The following is a 25915-nucleotide window of genomic DNA, read 5'->3' on the forward strand; positions in this document are numbered from 1 at the left end:
AAACATGCCTAGAATTTGGGCTGCCAAGCATGCAGGTGCATTAAGTCATACCATGGGAGATTGGATGTTCCCCATTAGGGGAGTTGGTCTGAATGAGGAGTGCTGTGTGCTGCTCACAGCTGTTTCTGAGGGGTGATGTAAGCAGAGATGCCATCTCCAGTACAGAAATGCTGTCACCAGTTACACAGTCCAGTAAGATGTCTTTGTTTAAGTGCCCCAAAGCAAGAAGGACATGGAACTGTTGGAGCCAGTCCAGAGGAAGCCACGAAGATGCTCAGAGGGCTGCAGCAGCTCTGCTGTGAGGACAGGCTACAAGAGCTTGGGCTCTGCAGCCTGGAGAAGAGAAGGCTTCAAGAAGACCTTGAGTGGCCTTCCAGTATCTGAAGGGGGCTACAGGAAGGCTGGGGAGGGACTATTGATAAGGTGTTGTAATGAGAGGATGAGGAATGGATTTAAACTGGCAGAGGGGAGATTTAAGCTGGATGTTAGGAAGAAGTTCTTTGCAGTGAGGGTGGTGAGACACTGGCCCAAATTACCCAGAGAGGTTGTGGAGCACAGAATCACCCAACGTGATCAAAGATCAAAGATCACATTGGGTGATTCTGTGCTCCACAACCTCCCTGGAGGTGTTCAAGGCCAGGTTGGATGAGGCCTTAAGCGACCTGTTCTAGCAGGAGGTGTCCCTGCCTATGGCAAGAGGTTGGAACTGGCTGAGCTTTGAGTTCCCTTCCAACCTAAACCATTCTCTGATCAAACCTAAAGCTAGACAACTCGATGCAAGGCTGTCTTTTCTATTTCCTTCAAAGACATTTCATCCCAGACATCTGCCAGCCAGCTGTGTAGACATTCTGTCTGTGCTAATTTGCAAAGTGTTGTTGCTGGCCTTCAGCATTCAGAGCCATCTCCTTCTGGCCTCTTGATGGTCAAAAACTTATTTCTTGGAAATATTTTTCTTCATCTGGTTAAGCTGGTTACTTCTGTTTGATTGCATTGAGTTTATTTTTGGCCTGGGTTTATTTTGTTTGGCTTACCTTGATTTTATAAATACATCAAATGCCAGCTACCTTTTTTTTTTTTTCTGGTAAATATATAAATGTCAACTGTAGTCCAGCAGGAAACTGAGCCACCACTGGCTTGGTGGTACTGGCCCACTGAAAACAACATCCTGCAGGATTCTTATCCCTTGTCCAATGACCTCCTTTTAGTTTTGAAGGTTAATCTCTTACATAGAACCATAGAATCAAGCAGGTTGGAAGAGACCTCCAAGATCATCCAGGCCAACCTAGCACCCAGCCCTAGCCAATCAACTAGACCATGGCACTGAGTGCCTCATCCAGGCTTTGCTTGGATACCTCCAGAGACGACAACTGCACCTCCTCCCTGGGCAGCCCATTCCAATGCCAATCACTCTCTCTGCCAACAACTTCCTCCTAACATCCAGCCTAGACCTGCCCTGGCACACCTTGAGACTGTGCCCCCTTGTTCTGTTGCTGCTTGCCTGGGAGAAGAGCCCAACCCCACCTGGCTACAGCCTCCCTTCAGGTAGTTGTAGGCACCAATGAGCTCTGCCCTGAGCCTCCTCTTCTGCAGGCTGCACACCCCCAGCTCCCTCAGCCTCTCCTCACAGGGCTGTGCTCCAGGCCCCTCACCAGCTTTGTTGCCCTTCTCTGGGCACCTTCCAGCACCTCAGCATCTCTCTTGAATGGAGGGGCCCAGAACTGGACACAGCACTCAAGGTGTGGCCTGAGCAGTGCTGAGCACAGGGGCAGAATAACCTCCTTTGTCCTACTGGCCACACTGCTCCTGAGCCAGGCCAGGATGCCATTTTTTGGAGGTGCTTTTGCATTGATAATTGAGTCTCCATGTCCTTTCGTGGAGCTTCAGCCATAGGGCTGTGGCAGAGGTGCCCGGGGCACGGCGCTGGCTGTGGCAGAGGTGCCCGGGGCGCGGTGCGGGCTGTGGCAGAGGTGCCCGGGGCGCTGTGCCGGCTGTGGCAGAGGTGCCCGGGGCGCTGTGCCGGCTGTGGCAGAGGTGCCCGGGGCGCTGTGCCGGCTGTGGCAGAGGTGCCCGGGGCGCTGTGCCGGCTGTGGCAGAGGTGCCCGGGGCGCTGTGCCGGCTGTGGCAGAGGTGCCCGGGGCGCGGCGCTGGCTGTGGCAGAGGTGCCCGGGGCGCTGTGCCGGCTGTGGCAGAGGTGCCCGGGGCGCTGTGCCGGCTGTGGCAGAGGTGCCCGGGGCACGGTGCTGGCTGTGGCAGAGGTGCCCGGGGCGCACCGCTGGCTGAGCAGGTGCCGGTCGGCAGCGCCGGAGCTCGCTCTGCTAACACTGCCCTCTCCTGGCTCGCCTCCCGCGGACCCGGCGCTCAGCTCCCTGGCAGGAGCTGGGTGAAGAACTGCATGGTTGGCTTCTTCCCCTGTTATTCGCTGTCTCTCCCAACCTTCACAGCTTCCCAGCCGCCTGGCGAATGACACCGTGCAGTCTTTGCGCTGGCTCAAGAAGCTAAGGCAGCCCTGTGTCAGCGTTCAGCCTTCAAACCTGTCCCATGAAATTGTCACACTTAGGTGTTTTGCAGGCTGCTGCAGCTGGGGCCACCCGAAATCGCTGGGATTACACTAGCCTGAGCAATCCGAGCCTCGGAGGCAGTCCCTGAAGCCCAGTCTCCCGGCTTGCAGTATTCAGCGCTGCTTCTAGCTGGCTCTGCTGACACTTTCAGTGCTGCTTGCTGACTGGAGCGCTCCTAGGCTTATCCATCCATTGCATGCTTCTGACTAATAACTCTGCCAGGCTGCTGGAAGCAGGCTAATCACCTACCCACAGTGTGCCTTTTCTGAGCCATTATGGCTTACTGCTGAATTCCCTGCTTTCTCTCCCGAGAGCCCTTCCAGAGCTCGGAGTGCTCCCCTCCCTCTCGTTTTCCCCACTTCCCCAGCTCATGTCACTCCACAGAGCAGGATCAGGTTGCCTTCGCATTGTGATTCTTGGCACAAGCCCCTCTTGGATTCGTGTAGCTGGCCTGTGAGTACAGCAGCCAGTAGGAACAAAGCACATAAGAACACATTAAACTAACATTCAGCATGCAAAGCCCAAATAATTTAGTATATGCTACCCTGCCTAGTAAAGGGAATAGTGTAGCAGGCTTATGCTTTTAATTTCCTTTCTCTCACTTTTATCTGCAGAAGCCAATAGCATAACTGCCTTCAAAAGTGGTCATGTTTGTTCTGTAGCTGTTCTTAGGCTGTTTGTTTTTATGCAGTGCTTCTTGAAGTAACAATCTCCCGCGCTTTGCTTTATACCACCACTAAACAGATGTGCTGTAGTATCCAATTAAGATTTTAATTGCAGTAATATGACCTTTCCCAACACACTGTGCTTGTCTGCTGGTAAAATGATCCTTAATATCTTGCTGCCTGACAGTTCTGCCTTTTGCAAACCTACAACAAGCCATGTCACAAGCTGTAGGTCAAGAACAGTATTCATAGAATCAACCAGGTTGGAAGAGACCTCCAAGATCATCCAGTCCAACCTGTCACCCTGCCCTATCCAATCAACCAGACCATGGCACTAAGTGCCTCATCCAGGCTTTTCTTGAAGACCCCCAGGGACGGTGCCTCCACCACCTCCCTGGGCAGCCCATTCCAATGGGAAATCACTCTCTCTGTGAAGAACTTCTTCCTAATATCCAGCCTATACCTACCCTGGGGACCAGTTACCCATTTTCAGGGGTGAAAGACTGCAGTTTGACATTCTTTCTGTGTCATATACTAACACAGTAAAGTTCCAGTTAAAATATTCATCACTTAGGAATAAGAAATGTTACAGGACTGACAGATAATCCTAAAACCCACCAAATTTAAAAGGAGGTTCAAATATAGATAAGCTACTCAAAATGACAAAGAACTTTGGATGCAGAAGCTTGCAGTAAACTTCTAAATCCATCTAAGTGTCTGTACCTTGTTTCATAGGGAATACACTTTATTAGGGGAAAAGAAAGAGTCTAGCACTGAAAAAACAGAAGAAGTTTTTGGATAGGTAGTATGTATCACAGTATCACAGTATCACAGTATCACCAAGGTTGGAAGAGACCTCACAGATCATCAAGTCCAACCCTTTACCACAGTGCCCAAGGCTAGACCATGGCACCAAGTGCCACATCCAACCTTGCCTTGAACTGCCCCAGGGACGACGACTCCACCACCTCCCCAGGCAGCCCATTCCAGTGCCTAATGACTCTCTCAGTGAAGAACTTTCTCCTCACCTCGAGCCGAAATTTCCCCTGGCGCAGCCTGAGGCTGTGTCCTCTTGTTCTGGAGCTGGCCACCTGAGAGAAGAGAGCAACCTCCTCCTGGCCACAACCACCCCTCAGGTAGTTGTAGACAGCAATAAGGTCACCCCTGAGCCTCCTCTTCTCCAGGCTAAACAACCCCAGCTCCCTAAGCCTCTCCTCGTAGGGCTTGTGCTCAAGGCCTCTCACCAGCCTCGTCGCCCTTCTCTGGACACGCTCAAGCATCTCAGTGTCCTTCCTAAACTGGGGGGCCCAGAACTGAACGCAGTACTCGAGGTGTGGTCTGACCAGTGCAGAGTACAGGGGCAGAATGACCTCCCTGCTCCTGCTGACCACACCACTCCTGATACAAGCCAGGATGCCACTGGCTCTCTTGGCCACCTGGGCACACTGCTGGCTCATGTTCAGGCGGGTATCAATCAGTACCCCCAGATCCCTCTCTGTCTGGCTGCTCTCCAGCCACTCCGACCCCAGCCTGTATCTCTGCATGGGGTTGTTGTGGCCAAAGTGCAGCACCCTGCACTTTGAGCTATTGAACCCCATCCCATTGGCCTCTGCCCATCTGTGCAGGCGGTCAAGGTCCCGCTGCAGAGCCCTTCTGCCCTCCAGCTCAGTCACATCTGCCCCCAGCTTAGTGTCATCTGCAAACTTGCTGATGACTGACTCGATGCCCTCATCCAGATCATCTATGAAGATGTTAAAGAGGATGGGGCCCAGCACTGATCCCTGAGGGACACCACTAGTGACTGGCCGCCAGCTGGATGTGGCACCATTCACCACCACTCTCTGGGTCCGGCCCTCCAGCCAGTTCCTAACCCAGCACAGAGTGTTACCATCCAAGCCGCGGGCTGACAGCTTAGCCAGCAGTTTGCTGTGGGGGACAGTGTCAAAGGCCTTGTGAGAGAGCTTATCCAGTCTTAACTATCTGTGTTACCTGATCTCCTCACTACAACCTCCCTACCTAAAAGGAGGCTGTAGTGAGGCTGGAGCTGGTCTCTTCTCCCGAATTACTAATGATAGGACAAGAGGAAATGGCCTCAAGTTGTGTGAAGGGAGGTTTAGACTGGATGTGGGGAGGAAGTTCTTTACTGAGCAGGTGGTCAGGCATTGGCACAGGCAGCCCAGGAAGGTAGTGGAGTCACTATCCCTGGAGATGTTTAAAAGGAGAGTGGCTGTGGTGCCTGAGGCTATGGTCTGGTGATGAAGGATGCTGGGATGCAGGTTTGATTGGATGATCCTGGTGGTCCTTTCCAACCATAGCAATTCATATTGATTAGATGTTGTGCTGAGGGATTTGGTTTAGTCAGGGACTTGTCAGTGTGAAACTGATGATTGGACTCAATAATCTAGAAGGTCTTTTCCAATCTAAGGAATTCTGTGATTCTGTGAGTGTTGCTTCTTGTTGAGTTAGACCCTTAGGCAACTACAAGTACAGCAATCCCTACAACACTTGCACAAATTACAGTCTGCACAGTTCACAGCCTAGCATGGCCTTTATCAATTGCTGGGCAGATAAAAAGGTTACTGAGGGCAAATGTTTCCTGCTCTTCATTTATCCCTGGAAGTGTTTAAGGCCAGGCTGGATGGGGCTCTGGCCAGCCTGACCTAGGGTAGGGTGTTGCTGCCCATGGCAGAGGGCTTGGAACTAGCTGATCCTTGTGGTCCCTTCCAACCCTGACTGATTCTATGATTCTTGGTGAAGGTTGGTCCTGCCACGTTTCCTCATAGCCAATCCACACTGTAGGTCTCTCATAGCTGCTGGAAAGGCTCAGATACAAATAGCAGGAGTTTGCTGTAGCTTCTTCTGGTAGGCAAAATGAGTATGTGAAGAAGATGTAAGCTTTTCGCTCTTCCAGCACATCCACAGTGACCCCTAGAAACTTCAGTTGTTGTCACAAAAGCATCTGTCAGCATCAACACCGTGGCTCTAAGGGCAGTTTATTTTGTGATCAATATACTGATCAGTATGTATTGGTTGATAATTGGTACCTTTCTCCTTAAATGATGTCTTGACTGACTTAGAATGAAATAGAATAGAGTAGAATAGAACAGAATAGAGTAGAACAGAAGAGAGTAGAATAGAAGAGAATAGAGTAGAACAGAACAGAATAGAGTATAATAGAATAGAATCAACCAGGTTGAAAGATCAATAGATCAATAAGATCATCTATAGGACTATGTAGGTCCTTAATTCTGGCAACAGCATTAAGCTGAGAGCTAAAAACTGTGCTCTTGTGTACTGCAGTGTGGTTTGCAATACAGTTTTGAGGTTGTAGTCAGAATGAATAAGTAAAGTCTTGAAGTTCCACGTCCCATCCTGAGCTGATTATAGCAATCTGAACAAGGAATGATCCAAGAGGAAATGCAGAGTTAGTAAACAGAACTCGTGTGTGTCCAACCACAACTGCGTATAGTCAGCTTACAGCTGAGTTAGGAAACAGAGACTCTGAAAATCATCAGTTCCACAGAAAAATGAGAGTTCTGGTTAACTCTTGAGTGTGTTATGTCTAAGTGTGAAATGCTCCTATTCATTCCATCTAGGAAATAGTTCTGAGGTACTGACCCGTGAAACGTCCTCTTGTTCATGAATAAAAGTCAAGCTGCTGAAATTGACATCCCAGCAAAAGGCTGCCTTGCTTCTGGAATACAGTTTGCTTTCAGGGAAAAAACCTTCTACAGAGGGAGGGTGTCCAGGGTTAACCCTCCTGGGGGCAGTGATCTTGAACCTGGCCCCCAGGTGATCTTGACCCCTCCACAGGGGTGGGTCTGAACCCTACCAGGTGATGGTTAGCCCACTCCCCCTTCCTGTCTAAAGATCCATAAAAGCAAGGGGACTTCTTGCCGGCGGTAGCACCCCAGAGTCACAGATCGTGGCACCAATATGGTCAGATCTTTGCTCTCCAGTTTACTGCAGTGATGCAGTGACTTATATCACAGTATCACAGTATCGTCAGGGTTGGAAGAGACCTCACAGATCATCAAGTCCAACCCTTTACCACAGAGCTCAAGGCCAGACCATGGCACCAAGTGCCACGTCCAGTCCTGCCTTGAACAGCTCCAGGGACGGCGACTCCACCACCTCCCCGGGCAGCCCATTCCAGTGTCCAATGACTCTCTCAGTGAAGAACTTTCTCCTCACCTCCAGCCTAAATCTCCCCTGGCACAGCCTGAGGCTGTGTCCTCTTGTTCTGGTGCTGGCCACCTGAGAGAAGAGAGCAACCTCCTCCTGGCCACAACCACCCCTCAGGTAGTTGTAGACAGCAATAAGGTCTCCCCTGAGCCTCCTCTTCTCCAGGCTAACCAATCCCAGCTCCCTCAGCCTCTCCTCATAGGGCTGTGCTCAAGGCCTCTCACCAGCCTTGTCGCCCTTCTCTGGACACACTCAAGCATCTCAACATCCCTTCTAAACTGGGGGGCCCAGAACTGAACACAGTACTCAAGGTGTGGTCTAACCAGTGCAGAGTACAGGGGCAGAATGACCTCCCTAAGAGGCGTGCACAGCTAGCTTAGCTAAGTTTGGTACATGTGGAAGGCTTAAGGCTATGTGTGAGCTACAGATAGGTTAAGCTTATAGAAACAACTTGTAGGGTCAGCCTCCTGCAGCCGGCAGACCCTGCCTCCTGCAGCTGGACATGAGGGTTTGCTTCACCGCCTTAGTTCCTGCCTCCAGGGTGGGCTCAAGGATGCTCCGCAGCACAGGTTGCTCATGGTTATCAATTCGCGTCCTCTGTTAGCAACAAATCCATCCACAACTTCTCTTCTCTCTCTTTCCCTTCCTGCTCACAAGAAATCACCGTTCCTGTTTCCTACTGCTTATTGTTTCACCACGTGGCCATCATCACCACGAGGCAGACAAAACCCATTGCCATCAAATCTGGTTACATAATTACATGTTTTGTACCTTGTTTTCCCTTCCCTGTACCTTTATAACTTCCCTGCCTCATGCACCTTGCATTTATTGTTAAACCTTTTTCTTTTAACTTCCAAATCACAGTGAGATTATTTATTTGGGTCTGCATACCTTTCCTCTCTCTCCATCTAATTCCATTTCATTTGGGAAAGGAGAGGGAAGAGGGAAGTTATTGGTGGAGTCGCCGTCCCTGGAGCTGTTCAAGGCAAGGTTGGACGTGGCACTTGGTGCCATGGTCTAGCCTTGAGCTCTGTGGTAAAGGGTTGGACTTGATGATCTATGAGGTCTCTTCCAACCTTGATGATACTGTGATTATTGTTATTGGTTTGTAATTGTTATTGGTTTATAATTGTTATTGGTTCTATCAACTAGATTTGAGTCTCTGGGAAATTTAAATTAGAGCCAAGACTGGGAAATTTAAATTAGAGCCAAGACAGAGGGTTTGTGATATTTGTCATAGAATAAGTTATTCAGGAGTAGCTAAGTCAGTTAGCTTTACCAGGTGGACATGGCCTTACCTGGGAAGGTCACAAGCTAGGCCTTGTAGAACAAAAATGTGGAATAAAGAGTGGGGAAAACATCCAGTTTCTGGTAAGGGAAGTGACTGAGGGGAGATGCTGATCCTGGAAGTGCATCTGCGTATATTTGAGCCTAGCTGGGATATTTTGGTAAGTAGAATTAGATGCTAGGCTGTGAAAAGGAATGGGCTGCCTGGGGAGGTGGTGGAGTCGTCGTCCCTGGGGCAGTTCAAGGCAAGGTTGGACGTGGCACTTGGTGCCATGGTCTAGCTTTGAGCTCTGTGGTAAAAGGTTGGACTTGATGATCTGTGAGGTCTCTTCCAACCTTGGTGATACTGTGATACTGTGATACTGTAACAATGGTGATGGCTGCTGCACTCATAGGCTTGCTGAGATGGATAAGAACAAGAACATAAACATAGATAATGCAGTTGTTTGCTCTCTGTCTTTGGGGCTGCACTTCTCTCTTTCTAACCTACCGTCTGTGCGACTAATCCTCCTGCTTCCTAGCCCCACTGGCCAACCCTCCAAACTCACCTTGAACGTAAGGCAAAGTCTGGGGTAAGGTGGAGGGGTGGGAAGAAGGTGGAAGCGTGGTTGAGAGCCCCTCCTGAGGACTCAGGTTTCTGGGAGGGCTGTTGTGTTTCTGTATTACCTTTAACTTGTCTATTTCTGTCTATAGCTGTATATTGTTAATATCTGCTTGTATCTTGTGCTCAGCTGTAAATTTACAGCTTCATTCTTCAATTTCCAATGCCTGAGTCTAGTCTGGGTGATTTTCTTAAGTGTAGGGGGGGCAGGTAGCACCCAAAGCATCGCAGCAGCTCTGCTAGCTGCCTGTCTAGAAGCAGTGCTTTAGCCCTGAGCTGAGCCTGCTGGGCAGGTGGAGGTGTTTGCCAGCAGACAATGACCATGCCTCTGTGTGTTTCTTGCAGCTTCGTGAGGAGCTAGAGAAGGGCGAGAAGGAAAGCGCCGAGCTGCAGGAGTTTGCCAACGCTATCTTACAGCAGATAGCAGATCACTGCCCTGACATCCTGGAGCAAGTCGTTAATGCGCTGGAGGAGTCATCGTGACCTCGGCCACAGCCCCGCCGGAGCAGCACACCAGCGGCCGAGCCCAGTCAGTCCAAGGAGCCGGGAGGGCAGAGAGGAATGTGGAAGACAGAAAATGGAAAAGGAAACTTCTGCTGCACACTGACAAAGGAAACAAAAGCAAAAAAAAGACCCTCTAAAAACTACCTGTTCTCTCGGTTCTGCCAGCCTGTGATGAATCAGTCACCTTTGCGTTCATCTTCTCACTGCCTTTCTACTCCAGAATCCAATTCCCCATTGACTTTGTTGATGGTGACTTCTGGTTATAGCTGTGCAGAGCTCCTCCAAGCCTACTGAGCAAAGAAGAGGGGCTCCACTGAACACAAGAAGCTCTAGCTCTCCATGAGGTTGCAGAAGGGTAGCCCTTGCCTTTCATTCATTTATTGCTGTTTTCTCTTTCTTCTGTTTTTTTTTTTTTTTGGGGGGGGGCTGTGTTTTATTTTGTTTTGGGGTTTTGTTGTTGGGGTTTTGTTTGGGTTTGTTGTTTTTTTTCATCAAAGCTGAAAGCCTGAATTTCATAGTGCTAAAGTCAAACCTGAGCATGCTCTGATTATGTCTCATGACTAGCCAGCATCAGCTAGCTAGCTCAGGTCTTGCTGCCTGCCTCAATATTTCTTATGTTCTTAAATGACAGAGAGAGGAAAGGAAAGTTTTCCCCTGTTTATGCCTCTTAGTCACTTCATCTAGCAGCTGGGAAACCAGGTAGGCTTACTGGTACTTTCTGTTTACTTAACTGTGATATTTCTTGTTCACTGATCTGACTCTTACATGCTAAGTGAGGCGTTTTTTCAGGTAACTCTTTTATGTTGACTTCCCTCTTTTTAGCAGAGATTTCTCATCGTGGCTCTGTGTCTTCTAGATTCTTCTTTATATTATAGAGAGCTCTCTCTCTTCAGGCAGGTGTGGTCTACAGGTCAGCCTTGCAGCTTTCACTTAGGGAGTTAGTCCATTGCCAGTTTTTCAGGCTCTAGCTTCATGAACATTGGCTGCCAGCAGAATAGTAGAGGAGAAAATTGCATCCTTTAGGTTTAAAGTGTAATTTTAAAGCTAAGTTAGGTAAATTGGTAATACAGTACTTACTACAACTGCCATTTAATTTATTCTGGTTTAGCTTAGGTTGGCAGGGAGTGAGTTCCAGTTCAGAGCAATAAACCGTTCTGGTGAAGAGGAGCATCTCTGCTGGAGCTGGCACCCAGCCGAGTAGATAGGTGTAAAATCACAGCTTTAGTTAAAGCAGTGCAATTCTTATACGTACAAGAGAGGCCTTAGTCTTGTTCCCATCCATCTCTGATGTTCATTGAGGCCCCTGCTGATAGGTAATCCGACCTGAAGCAGCAGGGTGGTTTGTCCTTGTAGCAGCAAGGCAGAATCCTATTTTACAAGTAGGCCTTGGGTGTTGGTTCTTGGACTGTGCATTACAGGGGAGAGATGTTTTTTTCCTGCCTGCCAGTGGTTATGTGTGTCTGGGGGCATCTGCAGGACAGAACCCTTTAACACATCCCCCTGTGCTCCTTAAAGGAGTCGCTCCCATTTAGCTATCTCATATTAAGAGAACAAGGGGAGGGCAAAAGGAGACCAAATATCAACACAGCAGTGGAAGCAGTGGTAGTTTTCTAGTCACTAGTTAATTATGACTCTTCCCATGCCCAACCTGCAGTTAATTCCATGTGACTTACTGCATCTCGAGCTTAACCACTCAACCATTGTGCTAAGAAAGATGTCCCAAGCCCTTTCAGGAGAGCTGCATTTCTCACTCTTGCAGACCCACAGCACAGCACTCCCCGTAGGTCTTTCACACCTTATTTTTGTGTTTCGAAGTGGTTTGACTGCTTCCAATAGAAAGAAGATCAGCAGATGTTTGAGCGAGGGAAGATGCATCCTGCCTTCTGTCCAAACAGGCACTGAAAATTGGACAAAAGTGAAGCCTTTATATACCTGTAGACTCTTACTGAAAATTGACTCATTAAAACCAAATCACATCCCAGTTCCTTCTGTTGCAGTGATTCAGCAGAAGGAACTGGATCCATAGTCGTGGTGTCCACTAGGAAAACAATATGTGAGTCTCCAAAGAAGAGGTGATTCACAGTTTTCCCGTGTTTTGAGCTGCCAGTGCTTTGCCAGTCGGGAAACACAGCTTTAGTCCTTGCTCTAGTAGCAGCCTGTGTCTGAAGCTCTTTTTGTCATGGATGAGGAGAGCAATGGGAACCTGAATGTGCAGAAGGAGGGGGGGACACCGGATGGCGTGTAGACAGTGACTGTACATACCACTGAGCCGTGCCTCATCCCAGAACCACCCCTTTGGTCCCATTACTTGAGTCAGCACCTTTGGATGGGAGCTGTTGTTTTGAAATCTTGCCTCTTGCTTTTTTTCAGTCGCCCCTAATTACTCACTCAAGGAATTTAATGCCGCCTGTAAAAGCATCAGAGCCATCAGCCTAACATCATCTCGCCACCGCCACCACTCCTGACTATCTCATTAACTTATATGGTCAAATCTCCAGCTGCCCTGGTTCCCTGCTGTAAAACAATCCCTCCTCTGTGAGAAGCTGTGGAATTTCCCTTATCGATGGTTCAAATGACTCCTGCTTGTAAACCTCTTACTGAGATGTTCCTTGATAGTGTTTCTGCTGCAGGCAGGGGGAGGGGATGGGAGTGAGGGCTGCTCATTTGGATGTCATTTCAGTTCTCTTGCTTTGCTGCGCTGCTCACACGTGGCAGGAAGGTGTTGGTTCTTCTGCATCTTTATCTCAGCCCGTGGCTGTGTTTCTAGAGTTGGAAGTGCCCCAGCCAAAGGCAGGGTGCTGTGGTGACGGCGTGTGCAGGATCCTTGTGTCAGCAGCCAGGTGAATCTCACTGTTTACACATCTCCCGGGCTCTTCCCTCGGAGGATTTGTCAAGCCTGGCTGGTTTTCACGCTCGCCATTTGGCCTTTTATCTCCCAGCCACACACCTGCTGTTCCTCCCATCTGGATTGTTGGGCTTTTGCAGTTTTGCTCATTAGCCACTGTTATCTTCTAGGGCTTTTTAGGCTTCCCGTCTTAAACAGGGATCTTAGACCTCAGGAAAGTGCTTGCAGGGAGAGAGCAGATCTCAGTTAGGAACAGACTTGATCCAACTTGATCTCAGTTGAACTATTTCAGGTAATCTCTCTGATTCTGTGTCGACAGAGATCTTGTCACGGTGAGTAGCTTGAGGACCTGTGTGACTTGGGAAGTGCTGCTGGCCACGATTTAATGCTGAGTGAGACCAGCCAAAGCTGCTTCTTTGTGCTGCTCGGGAGTGCCACACCATTGGCCTTAGGGCAACGAAGGGATTTGGTGAGCCTAATCCATCACGAAACTGCACATCAGGCACATGGCAGCAGGGCCACACATAATGCGAGGCTCACCCAGCTGCCTGAGCCACCACTGCTCTTCTAACATCCTAAACCTGAAGTGTCAGGGGCCAGGCACAGTGCAGTTTCTTAGCACAGCAGTCCTGCAGTGCAGCAGCTCTAGGAAATCAGGGGCCCTTCCCAGGGAGCCTGCTGAAACTTAGTTATTCTTCTCCTGTTGAGTGAAGTTCCCATTTGCTACACTTCTCATTGCTTTAATTTGCCTTTCACTTTTTTTTCTTACTTCAAGCTGTTGCTTGTAAGAACCTGAAAGATATAAGGACTTAGAGAGCTGTCTGTAGGAAATCAGAGGCCGTTTTAGCTGGCTTTGGGCTAAAAAGATAGCTCGAGCCCAAAGCCCTTGTGCAGTGTAGAAGCTGACACCTCAGCCATGCTCGTTCGTGGTTCCACATATCCAAGTACAGTTTCCACAATATCCAAGTACATATTTTCTTCTGATTCCATCTTCCCATAAAACACTAACAGGACATTACAGCCCTAGAATGTCAGGGTGAGGACATGAGCACTCTTTGTGTTTGGGAGAAGAATTGCCTGGCGTGCTCCCAGACCAAGCTCTAAGCTTCTGGTATTCTCCTTCATTTTTTGACTGCCTTTAACCAGCTTTCCCTCTAGAAAATGCCAAACCCTCTTTGGAGTACCTGATTTTTGCCAAGTGGGGGGCACAGAAGGTGAAGGCCTAATGTGATGCACTACATTGTGTGCCCTTTCTAGCTGCAGAGCCAGAATCTCCCTTCTCTAGCAGATCCACTGGCACCTTGGGGCTCTCTGCGTTTTGCACAAGGGAGCTTGTAGGCATAGCCCTGGTTTTATGAACCAAAGGGGCACTTCTCCTCCTGTGCCCTGCAAGTCTCACTCGTTCTGCTGCTAGTGCTCAGCTTGTTAGGAAGTTTCTAGAGCTGATACAGGTTGGCAGGGTTGAGTCCTCGCTTCTCTACTGTTGCCAGCTGTCACGGAGGGCAAAAGCTGTGGAGTCAGGCGCCGCGAAAGCAGAAGGTCACTGCGTGAGTTACACATCACTCCTCACCTGACGCCGAGGGGACGCAGAGGCAAACAGCACAAGGAGGCCTCTGGTGCTTAAAGGAGGCCTCTGCTCAGCTCAGCACCCGCACTGGAAGAGGGAAGCGGAGAGGACGCAGAAGGCTGTGGATAACTAACACTGCCCCAGCGAAGCCAGCGGGGTGGGAAGGTCAGGCACGGGGCACGGTGACAACCTTCTTCTCGTCAGCATGGCGAGGAAAAGGAGGGTCAGGGGGTGGGGGTCGTTTCTGGTTTGGTTTTGTTTTGTTTTTTTAAACCAAAACAAGGTTTTTGTTTTGGTTTTTTTTCCCCTCCCACATAAACGGGAGGAACCTTATGCAACAGCAGATCCTTCTGAACAAAATGGCTGTGTCTGCTGGCTCTTTTTAGACAAAAAAAAAAAAGGGAAAAAACACCCAAAAAAAGAAACCTTTTTAGTGTCAAAAGCATAAACACAGAAATCCTGACTTTTTTTCCAGTGTGTGTGTGTGTGTGTGGTGAGTGCTGTAACCCTGTCCTCAGTATCTCTCCTGACTTTTTCAGGGGTGGGTTAGTTTTGTTGTTGGTTTTTTTTGGTTTTGTTTTTTTTTGGGGGGGGGGGGGGGGGGGGGGGGTTTGGGTTTTGGTTTCGTTTCCAATTCCCCTCTTTTTGTTTTCTGCTTGTCGATATTCGTCCGTGTGGTCCTTAAGGCTGGGGCAGTTACCAACGATGTGTGTCTGTATGTCGGGTTAAAAAAACAAAACAAAACAACAACAACAAAAAAAAAGATAGTAGTAGAACTGAAAAAAAAAATGAAAAAGGAAAAAAAAAGTGTTAAAAAAAATTTATATATATATATATAAAAGTTAAATTTCCTCAAAAGGAATTCAAGTAAAGAAGCAACCAAGCTGTAACTCCTCCTCTTGGGGCTGCGCGGAAAAGGATTTGTGGGCTCTTAATTATAACCAGTTGCCTTTCAGAGGCTTTTTTGAGGTCCAAGGCAGCTTGGCCTCTTAGGAAATGTTACAAACCCCTGTCTAAATTCCTGCTTTCCCAGGTCTCTGCTGTACATGTGTGACACAGAAATGGGCAGAAGGGAACGGTGTTTGTGTAACGCAGAAATGGGCAGAAGGAAATGGTGTTTGGGAAATCAGGCTTCTCTGGTAACCTTTATCAACACCAGGTGCCCCTCGAGGCAGGAACTGCTGACAGAAGTGGGCCAAATGCTTTTGGGCAGAGTCTTCTCAGCCATACCTGTCACTAGCAGGGACACATGCAAGTGCAGCTCAGCTGGTGCCTGTTAGTGAGGTCCTATTTCCTTGTGTCCGGTATGGGTCACATAGCCGCAGCAGCTGGCTGCAGGGAAAGGACTAGCAGCCACCTTCTGCTGCAGTTGCACCAGAGGCTTGCACTGCTGCAAAGGAACAAGGTGAGGCTAAGCCAGTGAGGTAAACAAAAAACCCCACCTCGATCACTCTACCTGTGAGCCTAAGTAAAGAATTTCATTACATGAATGTATTTTGTTATATATCAAACTTGGAGTGTGCTGTTTTGCACTTCTAGTTGGATCTTGTTGCCATGGTGTAGTTGACTGGATGGGGCTGGGGGATAGGTTGGACTGGATGATCTTGGAGGTCTCTTCCAACCTGGCTGATTCTATGATCTTGAAACCCAAGGCAATTGGTGTTGCTTTAAGGCAGATTGTTTCACAGGATCACAGGATGTTAGGGATTGGAAAGGACCCAAGGAGATCATCTAGTCCAACCTCCCTGCCAGAGCAGGGCAATACTATCTAACACAGAGGAACACATCCAGAGAGGCCTTGAAAGTCTCCAGAGAAGGAGACTCTCTGGGAAGCCTGTGCCAGTGCTCTGTGAGCCTTACAGTAAAAAAGATCCCCCTTGTGCTGAGGCAGAACCTTTTTTGCTGCAATTTACACCCATTGCTCCTTGTCCTATCCTAGGCACCAAGTGAGCAGAGCCTGTCCTCCCTCTCCTGCCCAGCCCTCAGATACTTAAAACATGTACCAAATCCCCTCTAAGTCTTCTCTTTTCCATCTCCTTTCTCTGGAGGATTGGGTTTGGATGTTTGGGGGTTGTTTTTTTTTCCCAAAACATTGTTTTTCCATTTGGAAACTGCCCCCCCCCAAAAAAAATTATGTCAGTCACCTGTAGTCTTACTTATTCTAAAGCTTGGTTATCTAAAAGCCAAGTTGCACAAGCAGAGATTGTTCCTTTGATCTACCCCATCTCGCCAGTCTTGGCGGATGTGTGTCTGTCCCTGTGATGGTTTGGGTGTTCCCTGCCCCCCCCCCCCACTTTGGAAATCACCCAGACTAGACTCAGCAGCTCTCAAAATTGAATGAAGCTTTACATTTACATATTAGTACAAGATACAAGCAGATAGTTACAGTCTATACAGTTATATACGGAAATAGACAAGTTAAAAGGTAATGCAGAAACACAACTCCCCTCCCAGAAACCTGAGTCCCCAGGAGGGGCTCTCAACCACCCTTCCACCTGCCCCCTACTCCTCAGCCTTACCCAAGATCTTGCCTTATGTTTAAGGAAGTATGGAGGGTCAGCCAGGAGGGTTAGGAAGCAGGTGGATTTAGTCACACAGACAGCAGGTTGGGTTAGAGAGGGATGCAGCCCAAAGCCCAGAGAGCGACTCTGTTATCTATATTCACATTCTTGTTCTTATCCATCTCAGCAAGCCTATGAGTGAAGTAGCCATCACCATCGTTTCCCTTTCACAGCCTGTCATCTAGATCTTCTCACCAAAACATTCTGGCTAGCTTCAGACTAGCACAGTCCTCCAGGCTGCATTTGGCCCTTCCCGACATGCTCATTACGATGTACCTGGGGAGGCTCTGGTGGAAGCTGCCTTTTATCTGTTCAGACGCTGAACCGATCGGGACCACGACCAGGGGAATCACATTTGTGCTAGCCCAACATGCTGCTCCGAGCCCACTTAGAGCACTACCTTGCCATTTCCCTCCAGTCAGCAAATGAGGAGAGCTGACCAGGGGAATCATATTTGTGCTAGCCCAACATGCTGCTCCGAGCCCACTTAGAACACTACCTTGCCGTTTCCCTCCAGTCAGCAAACGAGGGCCAGCAGTCGGCTGTGGGGTTAGAAAACAAGCGGCATGGCATGCTCCATCCACCCCACAGCCGCCTCGTTTGCTTTGGAAGAGACATGTTGCACTTTAGCAGAGGGGGAGATGGGCTTTGGGGATGGGCTGCAGCCTACTTGAATTCCTTTTGGAAAGGACAGCAGCGGGAGACGTTGATGTCTGTGATGCGAGCGCGCACGCTGCCTTTGACTTGTATGTGTTTTATTGCTGGAGTCATGTTACTGACAGGATAATGAAACTGCAAAGAAAATGTGTTATATTCAACTTTGCCTTGATAATATAAACACTTGGTTCATTTTTTTTCTTTCTTCCCTCCTTTTTTTTTTTTTTTTTGGTTTGTTTTTTCTTCCCCCTTTCTTTTTTTGTTTGTTTGTTTGGGGTTTTTGTTTGTTTGTTTGATTGTTTGGGGTTTTTTGTTTGTTTGTTTTTTTATTCACAGACTTAAGTTCATCAGGAAATTATAAAATTATTTAAAAAGTCTGTGCCCTGTCTTCATTTCAGTGATTTTTGGTGCGTGCCGTGCTCAGTGCCCTCTCCTGCGTGCCCAGGATCGAAGGACAGGTAGGAAGGCTGTGTCAGTTCCCTGAGGCCCCCCCTATTTATCACTGTGATGGTTTGGGTGTTACCTGCCCCCCTACACTTAAGTAAAATCACCCAGACTAGACTCAGTCGACCTGGAAAATTGAATGAAGCTTTGTATTTACAGCTTAGCACAAGATACAAGCGGATAGTTACAATCTGTACAGCTATAGACAATATATACTATAGACAATAGCAATATATACAAGTTAAAAAGGTAATACAGAAACACAACAGCCCTCCCAGAAACCAGGGTCCCCAGGAGGGGCTCTCAACCACCCTTTCACCTTCTTCCCACTTCTCTACCTTAGCCCAGACTTTGCCTTACATTCAAGATGAGTTTGGAGGGTCCGCCAGGGGGGTTAGGAAGCAGAGGGATTAGTCACACAGATGGCAGGTGAGAGAGAGAGAAAAGAGCAGCCCTAAAAACAGAGAGCAAACTCTTTTATCCATGTTTGTGTTCTTGTTCTTATACATCTCAGCAAGCCTATGAGTGCAGCAGCCATCACCATTGTCTCTTTTTCACAGCCTAGCATCTAATTCTTCTCACCAGAATATCCCAGCTAGGCTCAAACTAGCACAGTTGCACCTGAAACAACCCTACTGGGATGAGCAATACTCACAGGCGTAGCTGAGGCTGTCTGCAAGGTAGAGATAAGGGCCTGTCAGTCACAGGAGTGTCCCAGCTATCCTAGAACTTCCCAGGTCAGGTAAGTGGGGATGGAGCAACTGTGTTTGCAGTCAGACATTTCCTTTGTCTCTCTCGTGCCTGTTTTCCAAGCAAATGTGACCTTAATGTTGCTAAGGAATGACCGAATCCCAGATGTGCATCCAGCGTTGAGTCAGTACTGGGATCACGTCTTGTGGAGTAATGTGCCTGGAGAGCCTTGCTGTGCAAAGGCAAATGAGGCTGTCCTGCAGAGCATCTTCTTCCTGAGACCCAGACCTGGGGCTTGTCCCCACGGGAGTGGAGGACAGACCCCACTGGGTGGTGCGAGCCGAGCCATGCCCCCTGCCAGGCTGGAGGAAACAGGCTTTACCCAGTGCCCAGTCTCCAGCCGCGCTTTGAGGACATGGGAAATTGCCTGAGCGCTCTCAGTGCAACAAGCTCATGTTTCTGGCATTTTCAGCTGTTCTGAAGAGAATAGCATTGCAACACTGGGCCCATGGGCAGAACAATGTCCATGTTAAACACACTCCACCAAATTCTCCACAGTCCTGGCAGAGCAGACCTCCCCAAGCTGGGACACTTTCTATGCAACTTCTCTCTCAAAGCCTCTCCATTTTTTTTTTAGCCTTTTGTCTCTGTGCAGCCAATTTTTCTCTGGGCTTTCTTGCTGGCCTTGTTCCTTCTGCTTTCTGTAGATTCATAATTTAAAGGGGCTTTTAAGATTCCGACTCACTGTGTCTGTGTGAGTGACTTCATGTGTGACAGGAGCAGGCGTCCTGCTCTCAGCGTCTGGATGTTCCCCTCTCTCTGTGAATTGGGTTTCAATCACTTGGGCTTCAATCAGGCATGTAAAGCAGCATGTGGAAAAAGGATACGTAGGGATTAAGAGTCTCAGGAGCTTTGAAAGGAAGAGTCCATCAGCCTTTTGGTTCCCAGTCTGGTTTATGTTCACTTGAACGTCTTTGGCTGAGAAGGGGATTCGTGATTCCCATCAGGCCAGGGTGTGCCTGGCTTTTGCAGCACAGTCCAGATCAGCTGAACGAAACCACATGCCACATAAATTTAACCTGTTGCTGTAAAATGGACTATCCATTGCTCTGCAAGTGGCACGAATGCCATTGCTGAGTGGCTTGCCCTTTCAAGAGAGGAGGAGAAGTGAAAGGCAAGAGTTGAAGTCACCACCAGCAGGAGAGTGTATCTACAGGGAGAGCAGCACCTCGGCTGCAGGGAGAGCAGCACATCGGTTGCAGGGGTTGCAGCACCTCGGCTGCAGGGAGAGCAGCACATCGGTTGCAGGGGTTGCAGCACCTCGGTTGCAGGGAGAGCAACACATCGGTTGCAGGGAGAGCAGCACATCGGTTGCAGGGAGAGCAGCACATCGGCTGCAGGGAGAGCAGCACATCGGTTGCAGGGAGAGCAGCACATCGGTTGCAGGGAGAGCAGCACCTCGGCTGCAGGGAGAGCAGCACCTCGGTTGCAGGGAGAGCAGCACATCGGTTGCAGGGAGAGCAGCACCTCGGCTGCAGGGAGAGCAGCACCTCGGTTGCAGGGAGAGCAGCACCTCGGCTGCAGGGAGAGCAGCACATCGGTTGCAGGGAGAGCAGCACATCGGCTGCAGGGAGAGCAGCACCTCGGCTGCAGGGAGAGCAGCACATCGGTTGCAGGGATTGCAGCACCTCGGTTGCAGGGATTGCAGCACATTGGCTGCAGGGATTGCAGCACATCGGTTGCAGGGATTGCAGCACATCGGTTGCAGGGATTGCAGCACATTGGCTGCAGGGATTGCAGCACATCGGTTGCAGGGATTGCAGCACATTGGCTGCAGGGATTGCAGCACATCGGTTGCAGGGAGAGCAGCACCTCGGCTGCAGGGAGAGCAGCACCTCGGTTGCAGGGAGAGCAGCACCTCGGCTGCAGTGAGAGCAGCACATCGGTTGCAGGGAGAGCAGCACATTGGCTGCAGGGAGAGCAGCACCTCGGCTGCAGGGAGAGCAGCACATCGGTTGCAGGGATTGCAGCACCTCGGTTGCAGGGATTGCAGCACATTGGCTGCAGGGATTGCAGCACATCGGTTGCAGGGATTGCAGCACATCGGTTGCAGGGATTGCAGCACATTGGCTGCAGGGATTGCAGCACATCGGTTGCAGGGAGAGCAGCACATCGGCTGCAGGGATTGCAGCACATCGGTTGCAGGGAGAGCAGCACATCGGTTGCAGGGATTGCAGCACATCGGTTGCAGGGATTGCAGCACATTGGCTGCAGGGATTGCAGCACATCGGTTGCAGGGAGAGCAGCACATCGGTTGCAGGGATTGCAGCACGTCAGCTGCAGGCTGAGCAGAGCTGCAGCAGCCCAGGCCAGCTGCAGCTGCTGGCAGTGTCGGGCCGCCGCGTCCCCGCAGGCTGACTCATGTTTTGGATGGCCCATAGCAATAACGCTGTTGGTGCTACAAAGAGAAGATGCCAAATCCCTGTTGTGCTTTATCAGGTTACTCTTTATGCGCTGTGCAGTAAAACACAAGGCAGCTGAATAAAACGGGCCGTGCTGACTGCTGCTGCTGCTGCTGTGACACAGAACAGGCGAGGCAGCAGTGGAAACAGCAAAGAGCCGGCCCAGGGATCTCACACACACACACATTGAAAACGATTTCCGTTGCACAGGGGTGTGGAGCCCCTGCATTACCCAGGCTCTTGATTCCACACGAGGCTTCTGCAGCATTCTAGCAGGGATGACTTTGTAAAACCTGCTTTTCTGCATCACTCTGCTCAGGGCAATGCTGCTGTAACCATAGCAGACATCCCCTGAGAAGAGTTACATACTTAGGACCTACTCAGAGAATCACAGATAGGAAGGGACCTCCAGTTCCAATCCCCCCTGCCATGGGCAGGGACACCTCACACTAGATCAGGTTGCCCAAAGCCACATCCAGCTTGGCTTTATAAACCTCCAGGGATGGAGCTTCCACCACCTCCCAGTGTCTCACCACCCTCAGGGTGAAAAACTTCGTCCTAACATCTAATCTAAATCTCCCTTCCTCTAGCTTGGATCTATTCCCCTCAGTCCTATCACTACCTGACATCCTAAAAAGTCCCTCCCCAGCTTTCTTCAGATACTCCCAACAGGATCTGCTGCACTTGTCTGCATATGAGGATTGATGCTATGGGGATGCATCAGCCGTACTCAGAGGGCTTACCCAAACCAGTAACTGCAATCCCACTGCCCATGCAGCTGAAGTGATCTGCCTGTGACCAGTGATCCTTAGACTGGCCACTTAGAGATGTGCAGTAGCCACTCTCCTCACTGGCCTTCAGGATGTCTAGAAGTCTTGAGCAATGTGCTCTGGTGGCCAGGAGGGCCAGTGCCATTCTAGGGTGGGTTAGAAGGGCTGTGGTTAGTAGGTTGAGAGCGGTTCTCCTGCCCCTCTACTCTTCCCTGGTGAGGCCACATCTGGAGTACTGTGTCCGGTTCTGGGCCCTCCAATTCAAGAGGGACATAGAACTGCTTGAGAGTCCAGCACAGAGCCACAAAGATGCTGAAGGGAATGGAACATCTCTGTTATGAGAACAGCCTGAGGGAGCTGGGGCTGTGCTGCTTGGAGAGGAGGAGCCTGAGAGGTGACCTCAGCAATGGTTATCAATCTGTGCAGGCTGAGTGCCAGGAGGCTGGAGCCAGGCTCTGCTGGGTGATGCCCAGGGACAGGACACGGGGCACTGGGTGGAAGCTGAGACATAGGAAGTTTCATTTAAACACGAGGATTTGATATGATACTATGATAAGACTGGAACAGGCTGCCCAGGGGCGTTGTGGAGTCTCCCTCTCTGGAGATAGTCAAAACCCACCTGAATGTGTTCTTATGTGATCTGCTGTAGGTGATCCTGCTCTGGCAGGGGGGTTGGACTGGATGAGCTTTGGGGGTCCCTTCCAACCCCAGTGTAGCTATATATATATTATTATCTTTTTCTTTCTTCCTTTTCTTTTTTTGTTTTTGCTTATGGAGCAAACAGAGACCTCCCCCTCATGCTGGCAAACTGTTATGATTTTGTTTTTGTTATGTCTTATGATTATGTTTTTGTTTTTAGGGAGGTGGTGGAGTCACCGTCCCTGGAGGTGTTCAAGAAGAGACTGGGTGAGGCACTTAGTGCCATGGTCTGGTTGATTGTCTAGGGCTGGGTGCTAGGTTGGACTGGATGATGTTGGAGGTCTCTTCCAACCTGCTTGATTCTATGATTCTATGATACTATACCAATGATGTATCATAAAACCTCAGTGGAACGGCTGGGATCAGCCTGGGTGTAGGCATGAAGTTACAGCAAGTGACTCTCTGGGTGTGGGCTTTCAGTGCAGCTGGTTTTACCTACGTGATCAGTAGCTTTTCCCAATGGTCACAGCTGCAAACACTAAAACTGGATGAATGACCAAGAAGTTAAATATTTAGGCTCAGGTCCTGCAGCCTGTTTGTGTGAAGATGTCGCTTGCCTTGGCAGAAATTCAGCTCCAGGAGCATCTACAGACAGAAAACTTGTGACAAGGCAAGTTAAAACCCCTTTGGTTTCTTTATATCTTGGGACAGAAGGATGGATTGCTGCTGTAGCTCAAAACCCTCCTGGAAGGACTTTTGTTCAGCTTCAGCCAAGCCTTGGTTTTCTGCAAGAGCATTGCTTGGGGGAATCACAGGTTTTGGAGTGGGTGTGCATGGGATGTGGATCAGAGCATGTATGGGTGCACATGGAATGTGTATGAGTGCATACATGGAGTGTACATGGGTGTACATGGAATGTATATGAACTTGTGTGTGGCTGTGTCAATAAGCCAGAGGATAGAGTGAGGAGGTTTGCAGCAGGATCTGCACAGGTGAGACCCACGGGCCAAGCCTAACTGTATGAAGTTTAACGAGGCTAAGTGGCAGGTCCTGCACCTGGGTCACAACAACCCCATGGTAAGCTCTAGACTTCAGGATGTGTGGTTGGAAAGCTGCAACATGAAGAGGGACCTGGGGCTTCTGGTTGACAGTTGATTAAATATGAGCCAGCAGTGCCCAGGTGGCCAAGAAAGCCAATGGCATCCTGGCTGGGAGCAGAAACACTGTGGCCAGCAGGGACAGGAGGGGATCATCAGCACTAGGGATGCCACACCTTGAGTGTTGTGTTCAGTTCTGGGCCCCTCACTCCGTGAAGGACATGGAGGAGCTGCAGCATTTCCAGGCAAGGAGGCTGGAGGAGGGCCTGGAGCACATGGGCTCCCCTCACAGGGCTGTGCTCCAGGCCCCTCACCAGCTTTGTTGCCCTCCTCTGGACATCCCCCAGCACCTCAACATCTCACTTGAATTGAGGAGCCCAGAACTGGACACAGCACTCAAGGTGTGGCCTGAGCAGTGCTGAGTACAGGGGCAGAATAACCTCCCTGCTGGCCACACTGCTCCTGAGCCAGCCCAGGATGCCATTGGCTCTCCTGCCCACCTGGGCACACTGCTGCCTCATCTTCAGCTACTATCTACCAGCACCCCCAGGTCCCTTTATGGCTGGTTGCAGTCAAATGGATGCCCATGGTCACACTGTGAGGTAGCCTGTGTGGGGAATCCTTTTCCCATGCAAAAGGACCTTTTCTTGGTTTAGCTTATGTTGCTCCTAAATCCCTGATCTAGTTGGGGATGTCCCTGCTTGCTGCAGGGGGTTGGACTAGGTGACCTTTGAGGGTCCCTTGTGACCCAGTGCATTCTGTGATTCATGTCTGATCTGTAAGGTACATACTTTTCCTTCCCTGATGACTTGAGAAATGTGAAGCACTGTTTTGTGCATGGGTGAAAGAAACTCTTTCCCCTTGTGTGTTTAGATCAGCATTCAACATACTCCATCACCATAAAGACATTGCACACCATGAGTTGTGCTTCTTACCCGTGCCCTCTGATGCACTCCTGTTTGGCAGCAGCATCACTCCTTCAGTGCAGAACAGCTCCTGTGCTAGGTCCAGGGCAGGAGAGGTACAACAGCCTGGAGGAGCCCCAGGGAAAGGGCAGAATCAGGATTCCTCAGTACCAGTTTGCAGGTATCAAGGAGGGAGGGGCAGCCTCTGCTCACTTGTGCCCTGGCATAGGACAAGGGGCAAGGGATGGAAACTACAGCACAGGAGGTTCTGCCCCAACACGAGGGGGAACCTGTGACTGTAAAGATCCTGGACCCTGGCACAGGCTGCCCAGAGAGGTTGTGGAATCGTCTTCTCTGGAGACTTTCCAGCTCTCTCTGGATGTATTCCTGTGTGACCTGTGCTAGATTCTCTGGTTGTGGTCTGGCAGGGGGGTTGGACTCGATGACCTCCAGAGGTCCCTTCCAACCCCTAACATCCTGTGTGCCTGTGAGCCCATGTCCACAGTCACCTCGGAGTGGCAGGGAGGGGGTAATGTCCTCGAACACCCAGTCTCTGTAACCCACGGTTCCTCATGGACCCAAGGAGGAGTTTGGCTGCTCACCCAGCCCACAAGTCTAAGCGTGGCTTTGCACCGAGATGTAGGAACAAGCACTTTGCCTATCAGGGGATGTCAGAGATGCAGCACGCCTCACGCAACAGCGTTGTACAACAGCCCGAGCCAGGCGCAGCCACTTCAAGGTGACAGTCAAAGGCTGCTCCTCACCCTTACGGTTGGAGGCTTTAATTTGTTCCCTTAGCTAATGGAGCGATGACTCTGGCAGACCAGAGCAGCGACACAGTTATTACATGTGCTCACCTTTCAGAGGAGCAGATCAAAGGTGGCTGCAGGCAGGCAGGCAGACAGCAGCTCGGCTTGCCCCGTGCGACGCGGCGGAGCGCAGCGTGACTCCATCGGCAAACCAGCCTGGCATCCAGAGGGCAAAGCCGCTCAGCCTAGCGCTGACCCAGGGCTTTCCTCCGCGCAGCGACAGGGCTCGGAGGCGATGACGCCAGCTTGCCCTGCTCTCGTTGCTCTGGCGAGAGGCCTTAGTCAGCGCGGAGCTATCGCCTGTGCGCATCGGTACCGTCTGCAATCTCCAGATGCTATCTGGGCAAGTTCAGGCACGGCGGAGGGAGGCCTCTGGGTTGTGTGGCTGCAGGGTGTGTCGCATCCTGGCACTGTGCAGCAAGGGGTGAGCGCTGGGGAACCTCTGTGGAGATCATAACAATCACTTCATGCCCAGCTTCTGGTTTCTCAAAGCACACCCTCATGGTAGCAGCAGCAGCACCATTAACTGCTAAGGTCTCAGTAGGGGACACAGTCTCAAGTTGTGCCAGGGAAAGTCTAGGCTGGATGTTAGGAGGAAGTTCTTCACAGAGGGAGGGATTGGCATTGGAATGGGCTGCCCAGGGAGGTGGTGGAGGCACCATCCCTGGA

At 50.1% G+C, this 25915-nt stretch overlaps 1 protein-coding gene across 10 annotated transcripts in view; it reads left to right on the forward strand.

Moving 5' to 3' along the window:
• The window catches only part of ERC1 (ELKS/RAB6-interacting/CAST family member 1), a 317339-nt gene that overhangs the window by 284212 nt on the left and 7212 nt on the right, over positions 1 to 25915 (forward strand). For 9 of the 10 annotated variants that reach the window (XM_064155686.1, XM_064155694.1, XM_064155689.1 and 6 more), the window contains one exon: positions 9642 to 14572. In XM_064155686.1, coding sequence (XP_064011756.1) covers positions 9642 to 9779 — 138 coding nt within the window. In that variant the 3' untranslated portion in view covers positions 9780 to 14572. Of the gene's footprint in view, positions 1 to 9641; positions 14573 to 17828; positions 17889 to 25915 lie in introns of those variants that run through there. The other variant, XR_010305042.1, reaches the window with a different exon arrangement.

The sequence above is a fragment of the Pogoniulus pusillus genome, chromosome 15 (genome assembly GCF_015220805.1).
Source record: "Pogoniulus pusillus isolate bPogPus1 chromosome 15, bPogPus1.pri, whole genome shotgun sequence".
Classification (NCBI taxonomy): domain Eukaryota; kingdom Metazoa; phylum Chordata; class Aves; order Piciformes; family Lybiidae; genus Pogoniulus; species Pogoniulus pusillus.